Below are 16,888 nucleotides of genomic sequence, written 5' to 3' on the forward strand. Positions count from 1 at the left end.
TAATAGCCATTCACTAGACAATCTTTTAATGTAAATACTATCCTTTGACAGTTTTCTCATTTTCTTTCTTACTAAAACATTCTTGAATCCTGTTTTACTGTTTCATAGGTCTGCTTACACGTTTGCAGATGGATTTACATATTCCTTCTGCAGATCATCCTGCAGGTAAATCTCCTGTTATAGAAAATGCATACCTCTACAATCAGGGCAAGTGTCCCAGCACACATGCTCTGCTAGCTCACCACATACCTCTGGAGCAAGTGTTTTCAGTGCCCAAGGAATATCTGGCATCTTGCGCTCCAGCTTAAATTGTGTTGATGAGCTGGTGCCATGCAGCTGACTGCTACCAGATACAGAAACAATCAGCAGAATGGTTCTAAGAATCCTACCTGGGGGCACAAGAGTTGTTAAACTAGAGTATTGAATGTTTCTAGGGGACAACATGAAGTCACTGTTCCAGGAATATCTTTGTATTGATGGGGCAAACCTCAGCCTTGCCCTCAGAGTTTTGGCATTCTCTTTCAGGGGCTTTTCGTGAGTTTGTTTGCTAATTCTACTGGACAAACAGCAACTTAATGGATTTTCACAGAATGCCTTACTGGTTGGAAGGGACTTTAAAGACCATCTTGTTCCTCCCCCCCTCCCCCACCACACTGCCATGAGCAGGGACATCTCCCACTAGACCACGGTGCTCAGGGAACATTGCCAAGCCAGGAAATATTTCCAGGGAAGTGTTCAGGGCCAGGCTGGATGGGGTCCTAACAGTATATGAGTATTTTGGAGAGTAGATGAGAAATTAAGATGCAATTTCAGGATGAACTGTCAACACTGACACCACAGCCTTAGTCCTGCCCTTACTTTCCCTGTACCAGTACAAGTGTTTGCAAGGCTGTTCAGTGACAGACATTAAACCAGTTGGATCCAGGCCAAAACTAATCCACGAAGATGTCACGGAATAGGAGAGGATGGTGCTTCCTGAATGTGAGCACAAATAATTAATTTTCTAGTTCTGCAGAAAGCTTCATGTGACGTATTCAGTTTCTTTCAGATAAAAATTAGTATTTATTTGGCCTCTGGATGAAAATCCCCTTAGCCAGCTACTTAAACCAGTACCTTCTTAAACCACAAAACCAACAGGCAGAACACGCAATTCCTTTTGTCTTTTATTGCTCCTGCCAATGTGACAACCTTTACGCAGGCACATTACTTTCCTAGATTAAAAACTGTTTTATTAATCTGGAAGCAGTGTTTTGACCCTCACCCCTCCTCCTAAGGTTATCCAATTAACACAGTTATTGTTTTAAGAAGCTTAACTTTTTTGTTTTTCAGATCTGTGTAAAGGTTACTTGGCAAGAATACATGCACAGGACGTTAAATGGAGACCAACCCACCACTAAAAGGTAATGCACATAGAACATAATACAGTACTTCAACATCATTTCAAATAAATACCCACATACAAATGTAGTAATTTTAAATGCAACAATATTTCTTATGAATCAATAGTGTAACAGAAAATGGAAATAAGTCCCCACATCTAGGAATAATAATGCTTTTTCCAGCAAACAGAAATATTTTCTGCACTGTCAATATTAATTAAATTTGTACTTTTTTTGAGAAGTGGGAGGGCTGCCCTCCAGCAAGTACCAATTTAATCATCCACATGAGCCTCACGAAGCCACTGAGAACCTGGCATGGCTTGTTGATGAGCTTCTCTCTTTCTGTTTGCTGAAATCACAATTAGATACAACATGCAAAGGAGATCCCAATGTGCTGCGGTTCACACCTGCACACAGCGCCGTGGCTCCTGCCCCCACCACCGCCCACCGTCAGCAACACTGCCCACACATTCCTGGACTGATACCATACGTGTGGTCATACGCTGCTCATCTGTTTAAGATGATTCCATCTGGCTCCCAAAATGTAGTCATGTTTGTTCAGGTTTGTGGTTTTGATTTTTTCCCCTCTATACCCTCAAATTTGCATGATGAAATATCATTGACTAACAGAATTTTTTACAATTCCTTGAATATATAAACTCTATAGTAAACCTACCATTAAAAATGTGCGAAATGGGAGTTCACTTTGCACTTATTGCTCCACATCTTTAACAAATTCCAAACCAGCCATTCCATTCCTCCTAAGTGACAGCACTTACCCTACACTACTCTAAGAGTCTCCTTTCAAATGATCAAAGGCACTACTGGCAATAATGAGTGACAGAAAGGCGCTGACAGATAACACCCTATCACTGACCACTTTACAATTTTTCTTTCTAAATGTACCATAATTTGGCACAATAAAATGAAAAAGTAACAAAACAATTCCAATTTGGAATTTAACTGGTATAGTTGTATAAAATTCTGTTAATCGATAATACTTCAACTTCCTAGAACCCAGGAATTCTGGAATTTATATGTAATACTACTTATTTAATATTTTTCAAGTGCCTATTACTGTTTTAACCAGAGCAAAGTCAAGTTTTCTTCTTGTTACATTGAACTATTCCTAAGAATAATAATACAATATGAAAAAAACCCCAGAATTGGAATACCCTGGATTTCTTAATGAACATGGCAGTTAAAAAAAATCGGTAATTTAAACATATAAAGCATAATATTTTAATAAAAAAAAAAAAAGATGCTGAAGCACAGCACATAGTTTAGCAGAGCTCCTGCTTTTTGTTGAAACTTTTTTCTAATCACAATCTAGAGCCCCCCCAAAATCTCTGCCACATGCTGATATATAATTCACAAGTTTCAAACTGGAGAGAGACTATGAGCACAAACCCCTGCATTTATATAAACTCTTCTATATAAGGAATTAAAGAAACTAAAGAAAAATATCAAAAGTGCACAGGTTTAACAATCAGGTAAAAAATGAACATCTGCAAAGAAGTAAATTCCCCCATTTAACATTTCCAGGAGAGCACAGACTAATATGGTGAGGATTATATTTGAAGTAGGTTTCTTCAGCACTTGTAAGGTTTCTTACTGCAGCAGCACTTATAGGTAAAGCTTGTTTGTTTTATAGCTTCAGGCAGAAAGGGAAGGTTTCAGGTAGTATATAGGAAAAGGTGTTTTCAAAAGTTAGGATCAGGTCAGTGGTTTCCATTCTGTGTGCAATGGGCCACCACTTTGAACCAGAGTGAGGAGGGCTAAGAAATGCTGTTGCACTGTTGGAAAGGCCTTCTCCAGGGACTACTCTACAGCTGAAAAATGGAAAAATAAAATAGCATTAGGAAAAAAAATCAGTGTTTATTTCTCAATCAACTGAAAACTTAACCCCATCCATGTGCTGCACAGGCAGGTTAGTCTGTTAGCTTGCTGGGGGAACAGCAGCCACTCCAGCTCGCAGGTGCCTTCCCAGTGGGTGAACAAGGCTTTGTGGGTTCAGCCTGGAAGCAACAGCTTTGCAGAAAGAAGGATTCTTACAAGTACTGAATACAGCTTTGCTATTCAAGCATAAGTTAAAAGTAGTGAGTGTGCAAGAAATGTTTTCAGTGAAGCTTTAGATTCTCCAGAAACATGCAGGTCAGAATATCATGCAGGCCTATGCAAGAGAATCATTCAGAGGAGCCTGCTTGCAGAGGTAGGTGATGGCTTAAGGAATTTTCCATGCTTTACCCCAACCCATTGAGACTGATATGAAAGACTTACAGCAAAAGAACATCTCAAGAAATCGTTAATCAAGAATTAAAAGACTCAGTCTTAAATGTTATCTAAAAGTACAAATGGCAGGATCAAGTCACTTTACACCATTCCTCAGTTCTTTTTCTGACAGGATACACCATAATGGTGACAGACTCAAACAGCAGTCAGGCTGGCTGTTAGCGTTTTTGAAATATTTGCAGAAATGACTGAAGATGGAAATGAACACTAAGGCTGTTTGGCTAATAGCAAAAATTGCTCACACTTGGAACTGAAAGAAGGAGCCAAGTCTGAAAGCAACAGTCACTGTCTGGTAACACCAGAATTGTTAAAGAAAATTCCAACTAATTAAAAAAAACAAACCCTAACAACGCATTCAATTAGTTTCTCCAGTTTACCTTTTTGCCATCAGTATTCCGCAGAAGTACTGTCACTAGAGACATGGAAGCAGTGAAAACTGTGTTAAAGCTCCCTACTATGGTGGAAGCAGAATTGTTACTGAGTCTATTAGAGCAGAGAAAGTTAGCACTCAAAAGCCTGCTTTCACTATGTATTTTTAAATTATACTTAATGTAGGAATGAGAAGAATAAAGGCCTTTTGGAAGATTGTGCAGCAAAGAGAAAAGCAGGACTGAAAATTATAAAAGATATCTCTTCTAAAATATCAAGCCTGCTATTTAGCAATATTAAAGCTCAAATTCAGGAGAATTCAGTATTTTCTAAAAGAAGTAGCAACAGACACACAGGGCCTAGTTTCTAAAACCAGAACTGAAATTTGTTTAAACCCCAAGCAGTCATGTTTTAGAAATGTATTAGAATTTAATCACTTGAGGTTTTTTGATTCCTCTCAAGATCAATAAATAAAATTCTGGCTCTGGGCTGTAGCACTTCCATGGTTCCCAGCTTTGTAGCAAAGTTCCATTTGTTTAAAATCTCACTGTAGTAATTTAGACCTCCCACCAACATGGCTAAAAATATCTGGGAAGCCAAAACTTCCTGTGGTTTCCCCTCAGTGAGAAAACCAGCCATGCTCTTATTAGCTTCTGTTCGCACTGGGATATCTCCTGCGTGCACATCGACAGCGCATGGATCAAGCTGGGAGCATCGACAGGGACAGGCAGGGAGCACAACCGCAGCACAGGGTTAGAATGGCTTTGGGAACCATGCTATTGAGCACTCACCGGCACAGGCTTGCATTTCTTTTAGTAACACTACAGGCATACAAAAGTATTTGAAAGAGTAACAAATGAACAGGGCTTTACATTAAAATAAAGTCTGAGGCTAGGCACTTCAAACTCCAGGTTAAACAAAGAACTGTGCCTTTCTGCGCTCCCCACATTTTCCACAATTTTAGAAGCAACATTTTCAATCTTTTTCTCTTATGTAGGCACCAATTAGAAAGTACACTTCTATAGTGTCAAACTTATTGTAATTAAGTGGGTAGAAAGGCCCCTTAAAAGTTCAGTATCAGACAAAGGTTTATGCGTTTTTAAAGATTAGTATGTGCACTAAGCTACCTCATAAATCATTATTAGCAGGATGATCTGGATCAATTTCCTGTGCCTCTAATGTAGAGCCCTGTGAAACACATGGCTTGCATATGGAATGCAGTATCTTCCGTGTATTTAAAAAAATGATCGGAGCTCTGAAATGCTACCTATTTAGCTTAATACTGAGAGCTGAGAAAAACTGTTTGTGGCCAACAATGCTAGACCATAGTCACGTTAATTCTACACATATATATTGTGTGGCTACTTTCCTGTAAAGGATATCTCAGATGGGTTCTTTTCAAAGTGTTATGCTTGCAAGGAGCAACATAAGACCACACAGAACCTTTCAGGACATAACTTCTTAGGGTGCAACTGTCTACCAGGTTGAATACCAATTCTTAACATTTTAAATTTTGTATCAGATGGAGTTAATATTGCATATTTTTTAAATAAATGTGCAAGTTCCTTCTGATTATCCCTCTGAAGAGAGGGACGCAGAGTGTAAATAATGTACCAGGTTTTATTTTAGCTTTTATAGCCTATAAAAGCTTTAGGACTTTGGTTAGTGGTGATACAACAGCAAGTATTTAACATCCGCTACAACAGGCAAATTAAGTTTGACTCCAGTTTCCAAATGCTCTGAATTCCGGAGACATAGCTCTAATTTTAACCTTTGTTTTTCACCACTTAAACCACAGTAACAAAGAAGGTTTTCCATTTATTTCTGCCTATGAAAGCATTTATTGAAGTATGCTGCAATCCTGGAGAAAGGATCACGTATGTGCTATACAAACTACAGTAACACCAGATACATACTCTATCAGGCGTACTCTTAACACTTACCATAAACAGCAAACCCCAGACATGTTAATTGTGGAAAAAGCTAACTGGTTTCCACTATTAACTTGTTAATAGTATCCCCATACTTATGCATTAGTTACAGTTAGGACCACTGTAATACATCTGTATTACCTGGATCAAGAACATACTAGTACGAGTCAACTCATTGTGACGTTAGATAGTGGGGATTTACGCTGACAGTTACAGCATAAAATAAGATGCAGAATATGGTTTTTCTAGACATGTGTCCTAGTCACAACAGATTTTGTATTTCTCACTACAAAACACCTGGTTGTTCAGGACAGATCCTTCAGACCTGTCTCCACAGGACCGAATGGGACTTACACTGGGGTTACTGCCCTTGGCTTTGGAGGCAGACTTTGTGCGCACCCTTTTGGACTGCTCGTGGTCCAGTTCCAAATGTTCCAGGCGCTGGGTCAAGGCCAGTTTCTGTTGGATAGCCATCCGAAGCAAGGAGTTCAGAGTCTTCTTCTCATCCTCGGCTGCTGCAAGTTGCCGCTGCATTTCATCCAGCTGTGTGACATATTCATCACATCTGCAATGAAATACATCAATCTTTAGCAATCCTGGTTCCATTATGAACACCTTCCAATATAGGCTCTTGTGTCCACCCTATACAGCAGTGATAGTTTTGCAGCTGCTTATATACCCACTCTTAAACAGGAACTTCAACTAAACTTGTAGAAAACCACAACTACTTCTCACTGGGGTTCTTAGAATCCCACACTCAGCACTTCATGTTTGTGCCTTTCAAGATGGTGTATAATTAACAGTCTCCTTGGAAAGAGGAAGTGTGGAGCCTGATGTAACTGTACTCGTGTGAATGTCAGTGAGATGTCCTCCCATAGTAGTGTGACTGCATGTAGACCCCATGCAGTCATACTACTTTTGTCTGTGCTTACAGAGTGGTTCTAAGCTTCAGGCTGGAAAGGGTCTGAGGGCAGCAACAGGAACGCTGTGAAATGGCCACCTGAACTGTGCCGTTTGTCACTTTACACAAAGTCCGAGTAACAAATCTTCAGTGGTGACTGAACAGCACTATAAAAACAAGCATCCTTCAGAATTCTACTTTAACTTAACTCTGATTATGCTATAAGTAGTGGCTGTCTTCTCAATAGCAAGTGGTCTTTATTTAATTGTTCTCAGCATGAAAATCAATTTTAAAACAATTAAAGGAAGTGTCTTAGTGGGAAGGCTGTGCTAAAGCTATATGAATGCCTCAAGCTGTTCCATCTACAGTCATTGTCACTGAGTCTGGAGGCTGCTTAACTTAAAAAATTGAAGTCTACATGTAGGTGCATATAGAGACAACATTTATGCATATGGATAGAGAAGTAAATATTCATAGGTACCAGCTGGAATTTACCATCTGCAAAATACAACTTCATCATAAAAGCAGAAATATCAGCAGAGAAGTTCCTTTAAATTTTGAAATGGTGAAGCCCCTGACTTAAAGGGACATTTATCATTAGGTAATATAAAGCAGACTGGAAAAAACCTACCACAAAACAAAACCACATTGATATGCAGATTCATCAGCTGTGCTTATGCTATCAAGCCTCAAACTCTAGTCTCCCTGACTTTAAATAGCAGGATTAGGCCTATATTCCTAATTAAATTTGCTTGGGAATAGAAATAGGAAAAAGAAAATCCAGATTTTTATTTTTAAATACAGAGATGTTAAACAGTAACTCAGTAATGTAAATATAAAACTGCACGAACTATAACGGCACCGCAGCTTTACAGACCAGAAAGTTTGGATGAGTTTGAGACCCCTACACGCACAGGAATCTGTCCCCTCGCATCTCTGGGCATCCTGCTCTGGAGTTCCTCACAACCTCTTCCCACACTGTGCAGCCCAGGAGAAACCAGCACGTGAGGGGTCTTTCTTTAGAAAAAAACAAACCCAGGAACTTAAACTTGTTGGAACACCAACACCTGCCCTTCTCAGTGTGGTCAGATGGAACTACACCAACTGCTACACTCCAGGGAGTGGAAGGCAGACTCCAGACCAGATCTTGTCCCATTGACCCATTTCATCTCTAGAGATGAAGTGAGATTGAAACAGCCCTGGGAAGTCTGAAAAGACTAAAATAATCTTGAAAGCGTAAGAGTCCTCCCCTCTGAGGGAAGGTGTCACCAGCTCCAGAAGGAGGGCGTGGTCACAAAACTAAACAGCTGCCAGCATCCTACTGACCCTGTGCCCTGCTGCTCCAGAGCGTCAGAGGTGTTTTCTTCCCCTGGGGGTGGGAGCAAGACACAGGCTAAAGATTTCTGGGAGGTCAGAGAGGCTGTGGGGTTTCGCCCTAGCTTTCAAACACACTCATGACATCTGAGGTGAAAAGCAAGGTCTGGTTATATTAGAAGTGACCTTTCTGCTTTCTTTTCTGTGCACACCTCAAACCTGATTCCTTCCAAGCTCCACTACTGCAAACCAAAATAGCATTACCAATTCCTTGAGAAATGAAATATGTTTGCTACAGCAAAATATGATCTGGCACTGGAGTGACCTGTCCCTGTTCCCCTTGTACATGCTCAGTATTATAGTCCCAAAAGATCTGGGACATGTAAAAAATATGCGGAGGTTCCTGCCCCGCCCTCTTCCAGCTTCTTTCTTGTGAATCAAAACATATCCAGGTTTTTGTACAGAACACGAAGTTAATGTAGCCTCAAAACTTGCAGCTCAGTGAAACAGCATCAAGATTGCTGCTGTCTAGATTTGTCATGCAGCAGAGAAATGTTAATCCCGGCAAGCTAAAGCAAAGGGGGCAGATCTCTTCACCACCATCCCATTTGGAACAAAAAGAGATAAGGAAGAGAAAACCAAACCATTGCAGTAAAGCAGAGCAGGGACCTCCCACACCATCTTACTTATAATCTGGTATCACTCCTGCCTCTTGACCGAGTACAGCCAGTTGTGCCAAAGCCAATGGCTGACTGGCCTTTCTAGGCCTGGCATCTAGCCTAGAAAGCAGTGAAGTCTTTCCCATGTGAGCCAAGCTGTAATTAAAGCCAGGATTTTGACTCCAAAAGATTATTGTAGCAAGTCATTATCTCACAGAGCTTCTTGTTAGCACAGAAGTCTACAAGATCAACTTACTGTCCTAGAAATTACAAGGTATTCCCTATTTCAAATACCTAAACTGGTTGTTTGGTTTTTTTGTTTTCCACAGAACTCTATTCAGGGAGTTTTTCCTTTCTTCTCCACAAAAAGGGAAGTGTTGCCAGTAGCATATGTGCAGCTGCAGTTTGTAACTGTACCTGAGCGACTCTTTTCTTCTATAGAAGAGACGACTGGGGAAAAGCAGGAGTGTTAACTACTCTGCCTACACACCATCCTGCACCCTGAACCTGCTATCCTGATTCTTTAATCCAAAAGGAATCATATAGCCTCAGACTCAAACCTTGTCTTGGTGCAAGCATGGCTGTCCCAGGTCAAGCAACATCACACTGTACAAAGCACAGCAATCATTTACTGGAACGAAGGGGCAAGAAGTTTCCTGGAAGTGGCTGTAGATGTTGCACGCAGAGGTGGACTGTGATCTGCACCACTTTCCTCCTTCATGCTGCTTGCTGACTCTCAATTTAATTTTCTCAAAAAACCCCAAATCAAAACCCAGCAATGTTGCCTCCCTAACCACCTAGGACGACACAGGCCCTGGACCTGCTTTAGTTGGCAGCACCAGCTATGGCAGCATATCTTTGTGTTCTGTGTATTTTTACTGCTTTGACAGAACAATAAAGGTTCCTTCCCTTTTACCATTCCATTTGTCATGTGGTAGGCTACTTCCCAGCTATGTATTCAATAAAATCAGAATAGAAGAAGTCTTTCTTTTAAAAACACCTTTGAAAGAAGATCATTTAGCTTTCACGCTTTTAGGAAGAATGTGAAATCAATATCAGCCTGTTGTACTTTCACACATTTACAGCTTTAAGTAGATGGTGAACACAAGGCTTTGATGCTGCCCATTTAATTAGCACTGGTAATTAACAACAAATAAAGAAGTAAGGAAACATTAACTAGATTTTTAAAAACAACACCAGGTATACAAATATCTACACTGAGAAAATAAACATTCTGAGTGTTAAATATAATGATGAGAAAAAAAAAGTAAATCTTCTAAAACTCTCTGAAGCCAAACTGTTGAAAAACCTAACGTGGCATTTTCCAAAGTTGCATACCACTGCTTCCCACAAACATTGGTTTGGCCTTAGTTCTTACAGACCAGTTTATGTAAGGGTCAGCATATAATAGTTTTAATACCATTTATATGTAAATTCATAAGTGAATGTTCTGAAAAAAAAAGAAAAAAACAAAAAAAGAAAAAGTGATGTAACCAAATGCACCTGGGCATACCCATATTTCTCCCCTCTTCCCTGCAATCAATGAGGACCACATGACAACTTCCAAACAAGAGAGGTGACTTAACAGTGACTGAAGGAGGCACTGGAGAGAAACATCAACTACTTCTACTTTAAGAGATTAAACTGTCAACCTACTAAGGAAATTCAAACATGCAGGATTAAAATCATAATTCCTCAGTTTTATTAAAAACTGGGAAATGTATTAGCAGAGACATAGTTAAAATGAGACGGAAATGAGCACTGACTGCATTCAGCTGTAAGAGATCAGCCACCTGCTATTTCTAACTCAATGTTTATATCAGAAATTAACCCTAAAGACAGATTTTTAACACATTCCCCCCACCTTTTCCTTACCTCAGGCTCTAATTCCAAGCTCTTCAACTCTCCCCACCCCATGCCACCCAAGCCATGCATGTGCTTTGCTTTTTACAACATACTAGCACTGACACTTTCTATGAATTGTGACCATAACCAGGACTTGTCAATCTAAACCATGGAGACAAATGATTGCTGCTGCAGTAAATTCCTGTATTTTAAAGTAACTCACTTTCCACTCTGATTAAAACCAAAAGGGCAGACAAACTGCCGAACAAGAGCAGGCACAGTGTACTGTGAGAGCTCTCTGCACCATTATTATTTCACAGGAATGCATCCTGTGGTTCACTCTCCTTAGCAGCCGTGCTCAAACAGAGCACCAGGAACATGGGAAGGTGGTGTGGACATAGACCACACCTGTTCTTCAACAAATCCCTGGAAGAAGACTGTTACAACCCAGGTCCAGGGCCTATCTACAAGAGGCACCTTCACCAAGGTTGAATCTCAATATATGCAGCATTGTTTTAGTTATCAGACATAAAGTCTAGAGTAGGCACCTCAGTGCTGTAAATGTGAGTATGTGCACAACATCATTTATGGGGCTTTGCAGCATGCCCACTGGATAGTGAAATGCCTTTGTCCTGCCTGGACATCTCGTTGCTTTCACAGGGATGCTGGCAGCCCAGACCATTTTTTGTCTCTAGATGCCATTCATCACCTCTAGATCTAGCACCAGGAATAGGAGGTAAATGCTGTTATTCCCATGTGGGAATCCCTTTCTGGAAATGCTGAAAGTCACATCTTCTGTGTCTAGCTTTTCTGAATATTAATGAGGAACAGCTGAGGGAGAACACGAAGTGTTATTTAGTCGTGTCAAGAGGAGGCTCAGGGGGATCTCATCGCTCTCTACAACTGCCTGAAAGGTGGTAGTGAGGTGGGGCCAGTTTCTTCTGCCATGCTTGCAGTGAGAAGATCACAGGGAATGGCCTTGAGCTGAGACAGGGGAGATTCACAGTAGGTATTAAAAAAATGTTTTCACTGTTCAAGTGGCCAGGCATTGGAATAGGCTGCCCAGGAAGGTGGTGGAGTCATCCTCCCTGGAGATGTTCAAAAAGCATCTGGACCCAGTGCTGGGTGATGTGGGTTACAGGTTAAGTGGCAGTGCTGGGTTGACAGTTGGACTTGATGATCTTAAAGATTTTTCCTAAACTTGATGATTTAGTGATTCTATCTGTCACACCACAAAGCACAACTAAGAAGCAGAAGCAAGTTCCAAAGACAAAGCAATCAAATCAGCTGACACAGGTCAATGAAACAACAGATGCCAACTGCAGGATGGACAGCCTAAGAACACCAGGATGTCTGCAACGTCTTTACCTTTTCCTAGACCATCAAGGGAAAGAACAGTCCCATCTTCAGTGTACAATAAATGCTCATTTTGCATTGTTAAATGTCACTCCTTCAAGAACCAGGGATAACAGGTAATATCCCAGCCAACTTGAATAAATACTGCCACGACAGCTTTATGTTTTGTAGCAGCACACCATATCCATGCATGTTCCTCATCAACAGGAGCATATCACAGACACACACACACTGCAAGCAATGATCTTAGGAAAAAGCACCTACCGCTTCACTGTCTGCATGGTGGATGGGAAGGATGTTCAACTCTTCCCCACACAACCAAGGAATTAAATTTTGTGGAGTTCATTATATTCATTACCTTGTAGCAAACATAGCTCTCAGGGAAGAGAAGGTGGCAGCATCTTCCTTCAAAGCCTTCAGCTCATTTCGCAGCTTCATCATGGTCTCTGTAACCATCGCTTTCTCATTCTCATACTTGCTTTTTAAGTTGGCAAGGGCTACTTCTGCAGTCTGTTGGTTACCAGGGAGAACAGAAACATAACATTTAATGAAACTCTTCATCAAATGGCTGGCTAAAAGATTTTTAATCACTAGTCAAATATTGAAACATTTACTTTTTACTGGAAAGTTAAACTTGTGGTCAACCTGTCTTGTACAGATAAAATAAAATTTCATTTCTGAACACTGGGAACAGACATAGCCATCTCTTACTCCCATTAACCATGGAGCAGCATCAAGGAAGTTACAGAATATAGATGTAGTGAAACCTATCTACTAGCAACACAAAGGAACAAAACAATCTACTTAGTATCTCAAATGCATTTGTCAATCACTAGCACAGTTCTCTCTTACAGCATTTTACCTATGTTACATTTGAGACACCTTTGCTAAAATGTGCAAAAGGAAGCTTAATGTGTTTATTTCATTCTTAAACAACACCACTAGTAGTTTAGTAGACTAAACTACTTCTTTTTTAAGACAATTTAAATTTAACCATAGAGAAGAAGATGAAGCATGTCATGTGGTGCTTCTATGGCAGTTATTTTCACCTACTGCACTGCTAATGTTGTTGAATGTCCAATCTCCAAAGACTATTTTTACCTTTCACCTGTGGTTATTTTGACCACATTCTTATATCACATTCTCATCTTTGGAGGCTCTCTTTTATTCAGTTTGAGAGAGAACAATACTTAAATTTCAGAACTCTTTTAAGGGTAGCTACTAGAATTCTTTCAAGTAGAAAATAAGACTACCTCTTCATTTTAGGTGTCCTGCATTAAATATAACCTAATCTAATTTAGACAGACAGTAGATTGAAGCAACCTTAACCTTAATAAAGTCTCAGGAGTATGTGAGAAGCTGAAGTCAGTTACAGCCCCAGTGCTCATCTTTACGTGGGACAGCTGGGTGCCTCTAATGGAACAGCCAGCTTCAGCCTCAGACTAGCCAAATACCAGCAACGAAAGCCCCACAGAACTGAGGGAATGGCAGAATGAACTCAAATTAAAATTCTCTTGTGCTTATGACCTAGCTGCCTGACACTGTAACCTTCAAACCTCTATGACCTGGTTACCTGTTTGTTGGCTTTCAGCACAGTTCTCAGAGTTGCTATCTGTTCCCTCTTGGTGCTCAGCAAAGACTTCAGTTTCAGGATTTCTTCCATAAGAGCTTCCTTGTCTTTGTCCACCACTGGCCCAAGCTCTTGAGTAGCAACACACTGCCTGGACAGCTCGGTTGTTCTGTCCACAGCAGCCTGCAGGTGTTTGATCTGATCCCGAATTATAGCAATCAAGTTGTAAATGTTCATCGGTTCCTTCCGAGGATCTGATACAGGGGATGGCAGAGATGATACCGGGGATGGGCTGCTGTCACCACCTCCATTCTCTGTCTTTCCCAGCTCAATACTTAACAGCCCTTTAGAAAGAAGAATGGGAGACCTTCTTCCCTTGGCCTCTGGACTACTGCGACCACCTTTACCTTCCTTGTAGTAGTCCAGCATCACTCTGTTTGGAGTTTCATTGTTGCACATGCAGACATGGTGGTACAAATTGGCCAGCTCTTCACTGAAGGTGACTAGTTCATCTTGGGCCACGCTGAGGCTGCCCTGTGTTTCTCCAGCGACATCACTGACTTTCTTCAGCTCCTTCTCCAGCCTGGCCATCTGTTCTCTATCATGCCTAGTGGACTTTTCCAGTGAGGTGATCTTTTCAGTGAGAGCTTGACTCTCAGTCTCATATTTACTCTTCTCTTCTTCGTACTTAGATTCACATTCCTTGTATTTTGCCTTCAAATTTTTGAGCTCTTCCTTCAGGTCAGTAATTTCTGCCACAGCCACTTTGTACTTGCATTCCAGGATCTCTGGCCCATTAATGTCAACTTCATAATAGTCTCCATCTTCATGGCTATCTCGGTCCTTTTCGTTATCAAGGGCAGACTGACACTCCTTACTGGCCTGGAGCTTCTTCATGGCATTCAGATTTTCAGTGAGCCTGCCAATTTTCTCATGCTGCTCTGAGAGGGCCCCCCGTGTATTTTCCAGCTGCTTCTGAGATTCCTGAAGTGTTGTTAACAAGTTAACCTTTTCTCTTTCCATCTGAAATGCAGGAACACAGACATCTATGTTAAGGGAATTGTATCACTTAAATGGTTTTAACTCTAAGAGACAGCAACTTAGCCAATGGTCCATATGGTTACAGAAATCCAATCAGTTGCACATTATGGGAAAGGTTCCACAATGTATTCTAAAATTATCTCAAGTTACAGTGTTCATTGCCAATTCTTTCTTATCTCCTCGTCAAAATGCACATTTTTACACATTTATTCCTTAGGTGATGGTCTCATTGTGAAAACTTCCGTTCAGCTAACGACAAGTTTATTGCTATCTTCTAAATTATCAAGTAAGTTCTAGAAAACACAGAGTTACTCTATGGTGAAAGCTTGGAACTTCATGAAAGACTCAGGAATACCAAAACTTTTTCAAGTTTCTTCTCTTAAATTTATCATTTTAAAAAATTCTGACAGGCTTTTGCATAAGGGCTTTTTCTTACGGAAGATAATTTAAAACACGCCTGACAAAATATTAGTAGGAAACAGAAATGTGCACTTTGTTCTCTCTAGCCTCCTAATTGCATAAATATAGCACAGAAATGCTTCTTGGTGCTGATTAAGACTTTATGCTCTTTGAACTAATTACATAAAATATGAGTACAAAACTTCTTTTGATGAAGGTGATTGGAGTAACTTTCAATTTTGAAACAAACCACTATTGTTCTTGGTCGTGATGTAATGAAGTAGACACAGCAAGTATTGCACAGGAGATGCATTAGAACTTTTCACCAAGAAAAGGACATGACTTTCAACTCCATTGCATAAAAAAAAAAAAAAGAAGAAAGGAAAAGAAAAAAAGCAGTGGTTTTTCACTGACAAACACTTAACATCCTCAAATTCTAAATCAATTGAAGCCTTTAAAAATACAGTATAAACAGTACCATATGAGATACCAAAAAGACTGAAATTACATCCCAAATGAACTTTAGGAGCTATTTGGAAGTGCACAGCTCTTTAGGAAACCCATTTACCTGCACAAGCTGCTGTTTCAGTTTCTGGATTTCAGAAATGTTTAATTCACTCAGAAGATCTGAAACCAGACTTGGGGCTGGAGGGAAGCTTTCATTTTTCTTGGGCGTTGAAGTACTGTTTTTGCCATTGCTGAGTTTACTGAGGCAGTTTTGTTCAAATCCATTCATGATTTCATCATTATTGGGCTCTGTGGCTTCATCGCTGAACTTCAGCCCATCCAAAGAGATGTTTAAGTGGCTGTTGTACATGGAATCATTGATGTTCATGTAGTGAGACAGCTCCTTCCGAAGGTTGTTCTTCTGCTCCCGCTCTGTCTTCAGTGTTTCCAAGGCCTCCTCAAGTTGGCGCTCAGAGATCTCCTTCAGCCGGATGGCATCTTCCAGCTGGCTATTGAGAAACTCTGTTTCCTCTTCCAGCCTTTTGATTTCATGTTTCAAGCCTTCAAACTCCACCTGGAATACACAAATGAGGGGGGGGGGAATCTCTAATGAAAATGTCTGCCTGCAAGGCACCAAGTCATTTTGCTTTTGAATGTTTGATATCACTTACATATTGTAGAAACAGAATAATTTTTAATTTCTGGAGTCTAGTTTTAGCACTATGACTGTAAACATGGGTTATGTCACTTATCTTCACAGAGACTACAGAATAAATTCACTAAGCAAACTGTCAAATAAGCTCATCTATTCCAGCTCAATCAGGACAGGTGGGAGATACAGTGTGTCTGATACAGAAGCATCCCAACACAATCTTTCCTAGCTCTGCATGCAAACATTTGTTCGATTAAAAAATTCCCTGGTCAGCCTTCCCACAAAGTTAAGCTTTCCAAAACTGGCATGATAAAGGTACACTTTGACACTCTGCTTCACTGCCATTTGAATACACCACTGGGTTAAAACTGTGATCAGGCTCTGCTTTTATACATTCAAATTAAAATGCTTTAGCATTTCCCTCACCATCATTTCTGCACATCTTGAAAGGGCTACAATTCAGATTCTACACTCGAGACACACATTGATGAGTTTAATGGCATGCTATCTATCACGTCCAGTACTGCACTTTTTTAAACTCCTCTTGCACTGAAATTATGCACACAAACTATTAATGTCAAATTTTTAATCACTTGGGGGTAGCAGGGAAGAAGCAAAAAAAGAATATTCTTCTTTACCCTGAAAGAAAGGAACTCATACCATATGATATGTCACATTATTTATTTTTTGCCAATTGCTAAATGGATTTTAGATGTCAACATAGAGCAACCGG

At 40.3% G+C, this 16,888-nt stretch overlaps 1 protein-coding gene across 2 annotated transcripts in view; it reads right to left on the bottom strand.

The window, feature by feature from the left end:
• Nucleotides 1-1,150: 1,150 nt before the first annotated feature.
• BICD2 (BICD cargo adaptor 2) overlaps nucleotides 1,151-16,888 on the bottom strand; it is a 52,317-nt gene continuing 36,579 nt past the window's right edge. Inside the window, exons 4-8 of one of the 2 annotated variants that reach the window (XM_041399594.1) lie at nucleotides 15,625-16,077; nucleotides 13,620-14,639; nucleotides 12,405-12,556; nucleotides 6,326-6,536; nucleotides 1,151-3,211 (exon numbers count right to left, since the gene is read on the bottom strand). In XM_041399594.1, the coding sequence (XP_041255528.1) occupies nucleotides 3,206-3,211; nucleotides 6,326-6,536; nucleotides 12,405-12,556; nucleotides 13,620-14,639; nucleotides 15,625-16,077 (1,842 nt within the window). In that variant the 3' untranslated portion in view covers nucleotides 1,151-3,205. The other variant, XM_041399591.1, reaches the window with a different exon arrangement.

Source organism: Onychostruthus taczanowskii, unplaced genomic scaffold (genome assembly GCF_017590055.1).
Source record: "Onychostruthus taczanowskii isolate IOZ18803 unplaced genomic scaffold, ASM1759005v1 scaffold166, whole genome shotgun sequence".
Lineage (NCBI taxonomy): Eukaryota > Metazoa > Chordata > Aves > Passeriformes > Passeridae > Onychostruthus > Onychostruthus taczanowskii.